The sequence below is a fragment of the Cryptomeria japonica genome, chromosome 5 (genome assembly GCF_030272615.1).
Source record: "Cryptomeria japonica chromosome 5, Sugi_1.0, whole genome shotgun sequence".
Taxonomy (NCBI): Eukaryota; Viridiplantae; Streptophyta; class Pinopsida; order Cupressales; family Cupressaceae; genus Cryptomeria; species Cryptomeria japonica.
The window spans coordinates 351,968,413-351,983,215 of NC_081409.1; the positions used below are offsets into that span (position 1 = coordinate 351,968,413).

The 14,803-nt window shown below is 34.7% G+C and overlaps 1 protein-coding gene across 1 annotated transcript; it reads left to right on the forward strand.

The window, feature by feature from the left end:
- Positions 1–179: 179 nt before the first annotated feature.
- On the forward strand, positions 180–6,540 carry LOC131034169 (ribonuclease 3). The gene is made up of 4 exons (XM_057965563.2): positions 180–378; positions 464–619; positions 5,909–6,104; positions 6,195–6,540. The coding sequence occupies exons 1-4, from the start codon at positions 250–252 to the stop codon at positions 6,440–6,442; spliced, it is 729 nt and encodes a 242-aa protein (XP_057821546.1). The 5' UTR covers positions 180–249; the 3' UTR covers positions 6,443–6,540.
- Positions 6,541–14,803: the final 8,263 nt, after the last annotated feature.

Sequence of the window (14,803 nt, forward strand, 5' to 3'; positions counted from 1 at the left end):
TTATCAATTATCAATCTAAACTCAAAAATCCTAACATTTAATATTAAGTCATTATTCCATGTACCCCACTGCAAAGCACCTAATCCGCATATTCCACTGCAAAGCACCTAATCCGCAATATGGGCCGTTGATGTGATGCAGTTCAGACTGCTACAAGACAAACGAGCACAACTTGTCGTTGCATTGAGAGCTAATAAAAAATAAGTCATTAGTATTAAAAAAAGAGATCAGAGTTTCACTTTTGCCAAAATGGTTACTCGGCTCTGTTCTCTACGCCCAGTTTTCTATGCATGGATGCTGCTGCTCCTGCAACTTATCTCCATTGATGTGCTCAAAGCAACTGCAAAGACCTTCGATTTCTATTACTTTGTTCAGGAGGTGGGTATTCCATCCAAATAAAATAAAAGGGTGCAATCTGTTGCTCTGTCTCTGTCTCAGGTTTTCTTTTCTGTGGTTGTTGCAGTGGCCAGGATCATACTGTGACACGCATAGAAAATGCTGTTTTCCTAAGATCGGAATACCCTCTTCCGATTTCCATATTCATGGCCTCTGGCCCAACATGGAGGACGGATCCTGGCCTCAATATTGTTCCCCCCATTCCCATTTCGATTTCTCACAGGTATTTATTTGCCTCTTTTTGTTTGTAGGGTAAACAAAAAATATGGTATTTGTTGAATTCACAGTGAACCAAGATCATCCGTAATAGTGATAAAGTATGAAGTTCTAGCTCTACTACAATAGTAAGGACTGTTTTAGCTTAAACCCTTGTAATTGTTAAATATGAAGTGGGAATAAAACAATTAACAGAATCAGAAGAATGAAAGACATAAGTAAATTGAGACTCTGAAATACCAGAGTTGCATGGTTCATCAAATGGGTTACATCCACAAGGAGCAGGGGAAATCTCTGTATTAATATCGGTTTTGTCTATACATACAGCAGCATAGAATTACTTCAGCAATAAAAATACCAAATGACTACATTTCATAACTATATCCATCTCCCAGCAAAGAGAGGTCAAAGAATGTCCGTTGGGTTTCATATATCCAACAAATATTACAGTTTAAGGTTTTCCTGTAGATTTACATGTACAATTAAACTTATTTCTTTAAAGAATTTTTTTCACAGTTCATACTGATTTTTTGACTTAGATTATGTAAATTTTTTTTTTATCAATATATCGGATCATATTTCATTTTTCTTTTATTGCTTGTTCATCTTGATGGTTTTCTGAATTAAATTAGGTGAGTTTTTCTTTAAATTTAAAATCATACTTCATTTCTCTTTTATTGTTTGTTCATCCTAATAATGGATTATGAAGTCTGATCTCTCTTTTATTGTTCATTCGTCTTAATGATGAATTATGAAATGCGATCTAAAATATTAATAAAGAAAAAGAAATTCAAATAACCTAATTCAGAAAACATTCAAGCTACTTCAATTATTCTTATATTGTGGGTAGAAAGTCCCATAACAAATTGATGATAATAAATGATTTCTTTGCAAAATTTCCTGCAAATTTTGTGATTCAATGGGGACTTTACAAAACATCAAATAAAAAAAAATGTCTTTGCCAGTTGATGGGATTGATGGATTTTTGTTTTTTCAAAAGTAATTCTTTTTCCCCCTTCCTTAAAAGGGGATCTAAGGTAAACAACTGTGGTTTGTGTGGTGCCTCCCCACCTAAACAGTCACAATGTTAATTGCTTAATTTTGAACATTGTTTAATTTTCTTTCCTTTTGAAAGGTTGGTTTATGTGGAGCTGGCTTTTCACCTAAAGAGTTAACAATCTCTCAGTTATTTAAGCATATTGTTATTTAAGGTCATGTTGGTAAACAGATTTGTCACTGCGGTCGTTTACCTGAAACTGACCTTGTTTGTCCAATAAGCAATGACAAATATTTCAATAGTTGGAGAGATCATTTTGTGAAACATCGTTCTGTGAAACACGATCTTCCTCTGCATTTGAGAGGGGCAGCTCCCTCGTATGATAGGGGTGTTTAGGGTTTTTCGTGTACTTTTAACCTAAAAGTACATAAAGGAGAAAACATATAACTTAAACAAGATTAATAACAGAAACCCTACTAGAAGACATACGAACGCTAAGTAGGATTCCATAAATGATAACAATCACAAAAGGGGTTACCACCAAAAAGGTTAGTCATGTAACAATGATGAAATAAGTACAATAAACCTCGACACACAAAGAGATAGGTTGTACCAGCACATGCAAGTCAAGATACCATGAAATGATGTGTTTCATCAATGGATTTCACCAATACATAAAGGGATTACTAATTCAACATACGAGAAATTAGCAACAATAACTCATGAATACATTCAAGACACACGAACTCAATGCATTCTTCATTATTCTTTTTGAAAATATACAAGTTCAAAAACCCCTTAGTACAAAGGTATGACTATCAAAACATCTCGCTTAGTTTCTCTACAAAATTCTGCAGAGTTTTTCCCTTCTGTCAGAGTCTCCCTTTTAACAATGATAATTCCTTGCATTTATAGGCTCTCCTCTTGGTAACCACTTATAACTACCTCAATAAGTACTTCCTAACTACTTTTTTGAAATATGATAAACCTTGTATATTTTTGTTTTGCATAACTTTTTCAAAATAAGGTCTATTTTCTGACTTTTGGTTACATTAAGTGACATAAATCACTTTTACAAAATAAAGTAACTAGAAACTTAAAACTTTAAGAAAGAGATCAAATAATTTATCTTGTAGAGATGACATTGAATCTTTGTCTAATCCAAGAATAATTCATTCATAAACAAATTAACCTTCAAGGAAACATATTCCAACTGCATCTAATTAACATTCTTTCCTTCCGTCAATAGTTTTCCTTCGCAAGCTTTCAATTGAAAATAACTCCTCATCCTTCACGCTTTAATAGATATCTCTGAATTTCTTTGAAGAGTCCATAGAACAATTGAGCGCTGTGCAACTGCCCCTTTCCTGAAGGCTTCTAAAGTTTTTTGAACAATTCAATTTGGTGTATATCCAACAATTATTCATTCGATGAGATGACATTATTTTCAACGCATTATATGAAATAGCTCACATCCCTTGTCTTCCCATCCACATTTTGCTTTTTAGTAAAGCATTCCCAACTGGAATATATTATTCTGCATGTCTTGATGTCTACACCCTGATCCAAAACTCCCATTCTAGCACACGTAAGGATAGGATACTGGCAGAGGTTTTTGCATGCAGTTTTATATTTGTTTATTGTATTTGTTTGAAAGTTTCTATAGCCTTTTCAACAAATCCATCTTCTACATATTTTGTAAGCATTGCATTTCATGAGGTCACATTCCATTGAGGCATTCTTTCAAACAGTTCCAGCGACTTGTCTCTGCTCCACCTTTCCTTGATGCATTATGTAAAACAAATTACGCTATGATGGACATGTAAAGCTGAGATGGCGTAGGCCGTGGACTGAGTTTCGCGCATGCCAGAGTCATTTATTTGAAAGATTCCAGAGGCTTTTCAACAAATCCAATGACATATATTAGAAATACCCTGTCTAACAAATGTCTGCGATTCCACATTTGCATTTCCAACCAAATGTCTGATAGAAGTCCCAACTTCTATAATGCTTTGGTGATATTCATACACTGTTTTAAAACTCCAATCTACATACACACGTGGGCAGGAAAAGTTGGCAAGAGATACAAAATTTAACTTCAATGCCTACAATTTCATTTGTTCGAAGGTTTCCAAAGCAATATCAATGAATTCTTTTGGTAAACATCTGCACCATAATTGTGTTTCATCGGACACCATCTAAATAGTCCACATCACCATCAAAAACACATCTGTATTGCGATGAGAAATAGATACCATTTGTAGAAAGTAAACTTGGTTATCCTTTCATCACCATTTATCATTGTATTGAACGCATTAAAACCACAATAAATCCATATATCGTGACAGTTTGAAGACATTCAATTATGATTATCGAGCAAAGAGGGAGTAAAACTGTAATTGCCACGACAAAACTTCCATATTCTGCATTATTTCAACCACGGTGTACATGCTTGTTTACTATGTAATTCTGTCAAGCGGTTTGCGTGCTTGCATTATCCACGATTTGCAGTCATATTCACCAGAGCCGTTGCAACTTCAACATCTGACAGAAATCCTCTATCTTTTACGCATGGATGAAGGTGTGTTCTGCGATTTTTTTAAGCATGTAAAGAGACCACTGATATTTAAAGCATTCTATCAAATACTGCCCATACCGTGGCTGAGTTTTCCACAATTTTCCCTTCACTTAGCATTCAGTCAAACAACTCACAGAACTCCTTGTTCTCCTTATCTAAACCTTCCACATATCTGCATTTCACGGCATGGTGGTGAATGTCAACATTCCTTTCATAGCTTCCATTTTGCTTTCATGCCTCCAGAGCAGCTGCATTTTCAACATCTGGTGAAACCATCTATTTTCAGTGCATTGATGAATGTTCATAACGTGCTACTTGAAGTTCTTTTTGTTTTTAAAACTCTTATGAAAAAGGTTAAGAATGCTCATTTTTTGAGCATTTCTAATCTTCTTGACAAAGTGGGACCCGCAAGGTTAAGAAATGAGGTTAGAAATGCTCAAAAAGTGAGCATTCCTAACCTTTTTGTGAAAGGTTAGAAATACGGATTAGAAATACTCAAAAAGTGAGCATTTCTAACCTTCTTGGCAAAGGGTTAAGAAATGAGGTTAAGAATGCTCAAAAAGCGAGCATTTCTAACCTTGTGCTTCAACGAGCTATCCTTTACACCTTGGAAACCATTTTTCATTGAGAATGAATCAAGGAAGAACGCCACCGATGTCTGAAGACGATTTTCTTATCGCAAATGACCAAACATATTGAAATAATTTAAAATATTAAATTATCATTTAATAAATAATTTAAATATTTTAAATATATCACTTTGGCTGGAGAAAAATGGCATAACTTTCAAACGGTAGGGAGTTAGGTCCTGAAATTCGAAACATGCGTCAATGGAAGGGAAATAGGTCCACACAATTATTTACACCTCATGAGGAATCCTAGAATGAGATATTTTAATCATTTTGGGGTAACAGACATCAAAAATTGAAAGTTTAATATATGACAAATTACCAACTGGGTTCAGGGGAAAATTGGCCACATGACACAAAATGATGCTTAGATCTTGGGTGTCAACTAATTTCCCTCGATTTGTGGTAATTCTCAAAATTCTTCCATTTTTCATATTTTGACTAGTAATGACCTTGGACAACGCGCTCATTACTTACGCATAAACACTCGTTGGACCTTTACTCGACATTGAGACTGATTTGAAGTTCAAATTTTAGGTAGGCCAAATATGGGGGGCAACAGGTCACAAAGTTAATTGCTTAATTTTGAACATTGTTTAATTTTCTTTCTCTTTTGAAAGGTTGGTTTATGTGGAGCTGGCTTTTCACTTAAAGAGTTAACAATCTCCCAGTTGATCTATAGTGTGATCCAAAACATTGATGCCAAAAATTCTTAAACAATCTGATCCGGAAACACTATAGATCAATTCTCATAGATCGTAGAAACTTGATGTCTACAATCTCTCAGATATTTAAGCTTTTCAATCCCCACCTAAACAGTCACAATGTGCATTGTTTAATTTTCTTTCCCAATCTCTCAGTTATTAAAGCTTTTCAATCCCCACCTAAACAGTCACAATGTTCAATTGTTTAATTTTCTTTCCCTTTTGAAAGGTTGGTCTATGTGGGATTGGCTTTTCACCTAAAGAGTTAACAATCTGTGAGCTATTTAAGCTTTTCAATTTTGATCCCTTACAACAACCAATATTTGTCATTCATTCTGAAAATTGTTTTAACAGAGTGAAATACACTGTAAATGCAACTTATTTGCAGGTTGCAGATTTAGAGGGTGAGTTAGAAAAAGAATGGGCTTCATTACAGTGCCCTAGTAACAATGGGCATAAGTTTTGGGCTCATGAATGGGAACGCCATGGAAGCTGTGCCCTTAATCTTAAGGAGCATGACTACTTCAACTCTACACTCGCTCTCAAGAAACAAATGGATATTCTGGGTGTTCTGGAAGCTACAGGTAAGGACTGTTTTCATATGCATTTTTGGGTGTTTATTTATGTAGTGGTAAGCAATTGTTAGAACCTTTCTTTTGTTCTGAGATTTGCAGGGATTTTGCCCAATGGGGAAGAGTACAGTTCAGATGAGATATTGGAGACAATAGGAGAGGCCATTGGTGCTGTTCCAGAGATAAGATGCAATAGAGATTTGGAAGGAAGGGAACAGTTATTGGACGTGTTTGTGTGCATCAATAAGTATGATGCTTCCACTGTGATTCCCTGTCCCACCGAGCCCCACAACAGATGTTCTCCCAAAATTATATTTCCTCCTTTTAGGATGGGGCTAAGTAGCAGCTAAGCTGTAATTCATTTCACTCATGTAATAAGATTAGAATGCCTGAAGCTCCTTAACTCTTTTTACAGTCTATGATAATGATTGAAAGTGCTTTTAAATTATATCTTCTAATAATCTATGAAAATATTTCAAATCATAATTTTTTTGGTATATTTTTCTCATTCAGACGAGAAATCATGAAATATGAACCAGACCATTGATAATAATAATTAATGAACAAAACAAAACACAAAAAAATGTCTGCCAGAAGATGAACCATGTAAGAAGTAGCCATTAGCCCTTAAAAATAAAAAAAGTTGCAGGACTTTTGCTTTTCAAAAAGGTATACAATTATTCCTCTTTCCCTTCATTTGAAAAGCAATGAGCAGTAGCACATTGATTACTTACGCTTACAGCAATCGATATTTATTAAAAATCTTACTGATTCCTAAAATTGTTTTTGATAAAGTGAAATTCTCTAGGGTAAGTTATTTGCAAGTGGCATATTTAGAGATTGAATTGAAAAGAATGGGTTCTGATATAACCATAGCAACCACTTTATTTTGCTCATGATTGGGAAACACTTTGAAGAGTCGAATAAAACTTGTATATGATTTGATGCAATTGTAAAATAAGTTTTCATATATCTTTTGTTGGTTCTATATCAGATGAAGCAATTGTTAAATTTCTTTTTGGTTATGTTTAGGAGTTGGTTGGTATTTTCTTCAGTGAAAAGAATATGATTGAGATAAGTTTTTGGAGACAACTGGGAAGGCCGAAAATGCAATACCAAAGATAAGTTGTACCAAAAATTTTGAAGGTAAAAGAATAATTAATAGAAGTGTTCATCGTAGGATGTATTTTATTTCATTATTTCAACATTTTCTGTTTTTTTCTTATTTTTTCAATTAATATTAATTTCATTTGTTACTGTTTTTTGTTTTGTTTTCAAAAGAGGTAAAAATTTATTAATCAGAAATGAAGAATATAAAGTAAGAAAGGTCTATAGTCCAGCAAAGAACAAAGAATAAATCATTCTTATCCTCCTGGACTAATTTTTCTTATAAATGAGATGCAATGTATTTAAATCAGAAGTGTTTATTTAGTCAAGTTGTTATTAGAGGGAGGAGAATTAATATATAAAATCATTCACAATATCAAATCTTATTTAATTATCCTTAAAAAAAAAATTGAATCTTTAAACAAAAGGGTCAAAATTTATTGAGCACAAAAGAGCTTAAAAACTAAGAATGACCAACAGCCCAACAAAGAACAATGAAATATCCATTCCTGTTCTCACCAACTAATTGCTCTAACATATGAGAAAAATTTAAAGGCAAATGTCTCCTTTTTGCAATATTCCAACCTTGCATTCCATTACATTCTCATTTTCACAAGCAATATGCTACGCTATTACATACTTTAAGAATATGACAAAAAACAACGGATTCTAAGGACCTATTCAATCTTAAAATCCATTGAATAACCACAGCTAAATGTCAATTAGCATCATCCAAGTGTTTCTCATTAAACATATTCACCATCACATGTGAATCAGATTCACAAATAATCCTTTTCCAACAAAGATTACAACCTCTTTCAATTGTATACAAGATAGCGAGGGCCTCCATAAAGTTATTCCTACGAAACCTTTTATAAATTAAAAAATAAAATGAAACAACATGAAAACTATTTGTGAAGTCTTAAAAAAGATACATTCTATTTAATATCTTTTAGTTAGATTTGTTTAATTTTTTTTTTCCCTTTTCATTAATGTTAAACTTTTTTGAATTCATTAGGAGGTATATGTGTTTTTTTTAAATCCCTTTATTTATTTTTGGCTAATTAAAAAATACAAATGTTAAAGCATAAATCAACTTAATTAATTAAAAATTATGGGAGTAACAATATTAGAATGAAATAATAAATTAAGAAATATAATGTGAAGGATAATAATACTTAGCTCTATAACTAATGTTGCATACATTGATAATTTGATGCTAAAAAATTGATAATTTGGATATTTGTCCTTTCTTGTCTATTTGGACCCATCATTGTTTTCGGATTGAATTAGTGATTTTGAGTCATTTTGTAGGTGTAAATTTATCTTGCAAGGTGAAGATTCAATCTTATTAATTGCACAACTCTACTTTCAAGTTTTAACTTTGTGCTTCTCTTTGGATGTGTGCTAAAATATAAATTTATCTTTTGTAATAAAGTCATTGTAGTGACTTAATCACCTACCATACATTCAGCTTGGACACATTTCATATTTTTTAATTGTTGGTTACATCACTCAAACTCTATAGAATATGATGAACCTGTTTGTAATTCTCATTCGAACATCTAATAATATTATATTGTGTTATTAACTTAGCTTCTTTATCAATATAGTATTAAAGGAACTAAATTTAATTAGGGAAAGAGAACACTTCAATTAGAGTGTTTTCTAATTTTGCATTCATTTTAAAACCCAAATTGAAGTGTCCTCTATGCTCATTTTAACCCACCTAACAATAAATTTAAAGGGAATGAAATATATTCAACTAATTCTACTCTAATGTTGAAACACATAAGGGCATCCAAACCACCATAAAATATAATCAATTGACATATTCAACTCTAACATCCAAACACGTAATGGCATCCAAACTGTCATATTATTGCATCCACTTAAAGAGGTTCAATTAACATATTACATTACAAAAGAGAACTCAAATGCTCTTCAATTCACATATTATTGCATCCAATTAAAGAGGTTCAATTAACATATTTATTGCAATGATGAAATAAATGAAATGAGAACCACTTTCCAACTTGATCATGATTCTGAAACTCTTCTCAATGTCCTCAAACCCTAATAATGGTTTCCACACCATCCAACTTCATGAATCCCTTAGGTCCACTCCTGTCATGCTAGGATATAGTTGCACAAGCCACAACACACACTCACACTAAACACATTGAAAGAAGATTTATACACATGCCATGCATAAAGCAAACACACAACATACACATAATTACAAAGGCACTCAATCAACATATCGAGATGGATCCAAGAATACACCACTCATTGGTCACAAATAAAATATCCTAATTGCGCATAAATATTAATGACAAAAGTAAGACACACTCATCAGGCACAATCACCAATTTGACACACACAATACACACCCATTGGGCACACACATCAGTGACACAAGGGTATGATGCTAGAGAGGAGGTACAAAGTGTCATTACAAATATATAAGAAATAGATGCAAGGAGTCAAATATGAATGAATTCACCTTGCAAGGAGTCCAACACTCTTAGAGAAGGCATGCCTTCTATGCTCATACTAGGTCTATACTTGCACTTTGACTATGCTATAGGAATCATTATCTTGGTTAGTTTTATATATCTAGTGTGATCAATTTTTATTTATTAAGAAAACTACTTTTCCATCACATCTTCAGGTCCTTTGTGCATTGGCTAATGTTAAGAGCCACTCTTTTATGACTCTATAGTACCTTCATCCTAGGTTCATCATCACTTGTCACAATTAAGCATGGTTGTTGGTAGGATATAGAGGTCTATGAGAACTATAATGCAATTTGGATCATTTTTAGATCCATATATATCCATTATAGTACTATTTAAATAGCCTTAAACACCTCTAACATGCCTTAGTAGGCTATAAAAGTGCAAAATATCATAAGGGGAAAAGGTAAATTCATGGGACTAAGATAACTTAGTGTTATTACGTATGAAAGGATATGATGAAAATACACGATGAAAAGAATTAAGAGGCTATATAAGAATTAAAAAATGAGAGATAGTAGCGTGAAATCATATGAATTAAACATATGTAAGAATGAGGAAGAGGACAAGTGGGAGTTAAGAATGAAGAATAAATTATAATACATGTATAATACATTAAAGAGTATGAATATATGATGTTATGGGTATACATACATACATACATATGTATATATATGTGTGTGTGTGTGTGTGTATATATATATGTATATATGTATATGTATATGTATATGAATATATATATATATATATATATATATATATATATATATATATATATATATATATATATAGATATATATATATATATATATATACAAATATGTATATACATATATATATATATTAAACATATGTAAGAATGAGGAAGATGACAAGTGAGAGTTAAGCATGAAGAATAAATTATAATACATGTATAATACATTAAAGAGTATGAATATATGATGTTATGGGTATATATATATATATATATATATATATATATATATATATATATATATGCACATGTACATATGTACATGCACATGTACATATGTACATGCACATGTACATATGTGTGTGTGTGTGTACACACACACACATGTACATGTTTATACATGTATATATTCATGTACATACATACATACATACATACACATATATATACACACACACTGTATATATATACATGTATGTATATATGTATATATGTATATGTATATGTATATATGTATGTATATATGTGTGTGTGTGTGTGTGTGTGTGTGTGTGTGTGTGTGTGTGTGTGTGTGTGTGTGTGTGTCCCTCAAGGTGACTATGGTGCAGGGCACCCTCTTCGTTTTTGGTTTTCATTTGTTGTTTGAGTGTTGGATAGGTGGTCTTAGACCATAGGATGATGTGTTGGACCAGTTTGCATCCTTTGGATGTAATAAAGAACTCATTTGTAAGGCCAATTGGCTCTAAGGTCATTTATAAACCTAGAGACCAAATTAGGACATGGGGTTCATGTAGTGTAGGAGATATGTTGATAAGTTCTCTTGAGTTTTTTTAGGCCTAGGATAGGTCTAAAAAGTCCATTAGGGACGTTGGCATGTCAAAAGTGTCAAAAATGCAAAATTGTCAAAAGTTGCTAAGCAACATTTTCCACCGATTTGGAAAAGAGGTTCCAATGGCCATAACCCAATGGAAAATAGTTGTAGCCATTGGGGAAAGGCCTATTTGTGCTTCTTAGATCATCCATGTTGGCGTGGGAGGAAGCATGTAAATATTTGGTGGTTTGAATAACAAGAAAACTCAGATTTTACCAGTTTCCATTGTTTTCTGTATTGTACGATCTGACAGAGGATTTACTTGCATGGAATTTTGAATTGGTTGGATTGTGGTGTGAGTGCAGGTTCTAATGCAAGTGGTCTGACTCCAATTGATAGGGTTTGGAGTGAGTTGTGAGCAGTTTACCAAAAACTGTCATTCAAAACCTCAGTTCACAGGGTTTCACTAAAGATGTGGCCCTAACTTGCAAATGACTTTATGGAATTCAACAACCTCTCAGAAAATGCAAGTTAGGGGTGTGTACACTGAGACTTCAAAAGGGTGGAATCTGGGAGTGAGGGTTGGTATGGTTGCCACCAAAACCTAGGCTAAACAAGACAATGTGTCCAGTCTAGCCTACAAGGAGGAATGAACAAATAGTTACCTAGGGAGTATTTGGTGACCATTCTAATGGTGGATTTGGTCTATTAGAGGCCTAGGGAATGTGTCCAAGTGGTGATTTTGGTTCTGCAACCCCATCTTCAAGTAGTTGCTTTGGAAAATGGACCTAATTAGGCCTATTAGGTCTGCAAACTCAGTAGGTTCTTAGGGGTGCTAGAACATAGTCAAACCTCAATCTCTTGGGATTGGATGTAAAGCCCAAAAGGGTATTCAAATCTGTTTTTTTTTCCTGGAGTGTTTTGGGAGAATTTTGAATTATTTGGGAAATACCTGTCTCGTAGGGCTACTAGGATTAGGCCTAGATAGTGGTTTCTTGAGTCGGGTGCAAAAAGGAGACTTCCAAACTTGGTTGGAAGGCTAGGGTGAGTGATCTTAGTTGTTTAATAATCCAAACCCTCCTTAGGAAGTGCAGTAGGTGAGTGGTTGCATTGGTGTGTGTAGAACCCTAGCTGTGGGGTTGTGATAGGCCTTAGTCAAGGCATAGAGGGGTGGTTTTGGCTCTTCTTACCTTCTAGTTGCCCACTTTGCATCAGGTGATATCAAAGCCATAAAGGTTCTTGAGGGTGGAATAAGAATATTGATAAGATGTCAGAAGGAGAAGACACTAGTGATGGGAGAAACATGACCAACGTTGAACTGGCCAAGTTGGTAAGAGAGCAAACAACAACAAACAAAGATATGAGAAAAGAATTGGATAAGTTGAAGGGTAAGATGGACAAGAAGCAAGGAGACTCTGATGAAGAAGAAGAAGAAGGGAATGATGAAGATGCCCTTTTGCAGGCAAGAGAGAGGATACCTACAGATCAGAGAAGTTTCCTTGAAGCCCTTGAGAGAGTAGGTAGTCGAGATGAAAAAGAAATCCTACCTATGTTCACTCGGAAGATGAACCTAGAGGAAGTCATGGATTGGCTAGAGACCTTAGAGAACCACTTTTAGTGTGGATGTTCCTGAGAACCAAAAGATGAAGACTGCTAAGTCTAAGATGAAATGATCTGCCCTTAGTTGGTGGAACTTCTTGCAAAATGAGAGAGTAGAAGAAGGGAATAACCCCATCTCATCATGAAAGAGGATGGTTGCAGAGGTGAAAAAGCAATTTGTACCTGAGGATTATGAAGTGAAAATGCACAAGAAGTTGCATAGCCTGAGACAAAAGGATTTGGATGTGAGTGGATACACTAAGGAGTTTCACAAACTATCCTTAAGAGAAAAGGTGTCGAAGCAAAAGTTGGAAAGATACATGAATGGCCTCAAATATGCCATTCAAGATGAACTAAGTCTCTACAATCCCGAGACAATTCATAAATGTTATCAAATGGCATTAAGAATTGAAGAAAAGTTCAGAAGAAAGGGAGACCAACAAGGTAGAGGGAGAGGCAGAGTTGGTGGAAGAGGAACATCTCCTAAACCACAAGGAGAGTCAAGTAATCAGGAATCAGAAGGAGAACCAAGTCACATGGGTAGTTTTAGAGGAAGAAGACCAAATAGATGAGGTAGATTTGGAGGTAGAGGAACCAATGTGTTCACCGTAAGATGCTTCACATGTAATCAAGTTGGCCACCAATCTTTCAGATGTCTAGAAAAGCAAGGTTCTAACAATCAAGGTGGAGAAAGAAGAGTTCATTTGGAACAAGAGGAGGACACCCAAAGTGTGAAATCACCTTCAAGACATGCAAATCTGGAGCAAGGGGAGTGTCTAATGTTCAAAAGGACCCTCTTGAAGGCACCAACCGTCAAGGAGCCACCACAGAGGAAGTTATTGTTTAGAACTACTTGCAAGGTAAGTGGAAAGGTATGTAAAGTCATTGTGGACCCGGGGTCAACTGATAATCTTGCTTCAACAAAGATGGTTAGCAAACTTGGATCGGAGAAACTTCCTCATCCCCGCCCCTACAAAGTCCCCTGGTTGAGAAAAGAGCAACAAGTTTTGGTAAGTGAACAAGTTTGGGTTGACTTTCAAATAGGTGAATATAGAGACAAGATTTTGTGTGATGTTGCAGAGATGTATGCTTTCCATTTACTCCTTGGGAGACCATGGAAATATGATGTAGACTAAAGGCATGATGGGAAGAAAAATGTCTACAAGTTGACCAAAGATGGTATGCAATACACCATGACCCCACTACTGGATGATGGTAAGGACAATCGTGTTGTGACTAGTGTCATGTTAGTAGGTAGTGAGGAGTTTATGTAGACAATCAAAGAGAAGGATACCCCATGCTTTCCATAGTGGTGAAGCCAAGAGAAGAAGAAAGGAAGAAAGAAGAAGACAAGGTGCAAGAGAGGACTGCAAGTCCTAGAGAGGTGAAAGAGTTGTTGGAAAGATACAAGGGTATAGTTGTAGGAAGCAAACTTGAGACCCTGCCACCTTTTAGAGATGTAGGTCATTGTACTGACCTCATACCAGGCTCTACATTGCCCAACAAAGCAGCATATAAATTGACCTTGATGAGAATGAAGAACTTGCAAGGCAAGTACATGAGTTGTTAGAGAAAGGATTCATAAGGAAGAGTATTAGCCCTTGTGTTGTCTCTGCAGTATTGGCCCCAAAGAAGGAAGGGACATGGAGATTATGTACAGATTCAAGAGCCATCAAGAAGATCACAATCAAGTATAGGTTCCCTATGCCTCAAATAGAAGATTTGATGGACTGTCTAGTAGGAGCCAAGTACTATTCTGAGGTGGATTTGAAGAGTGGCTATCATCAAATTAGGATAAGAGAGGGAGATGAGTGGAAGACAACCTTCAAAACAAATGAAGGACTTTATGAATGGATGGTTATGCCATTTGGCCTCTCAAATGCTCCTAGTACATTCATGAGACTCATGAATGAAGTCTTCAAATCCTTTATCAATCATTTTACTATTGTGTACTTAGATGATATCTTGATTTTTAGAAAGA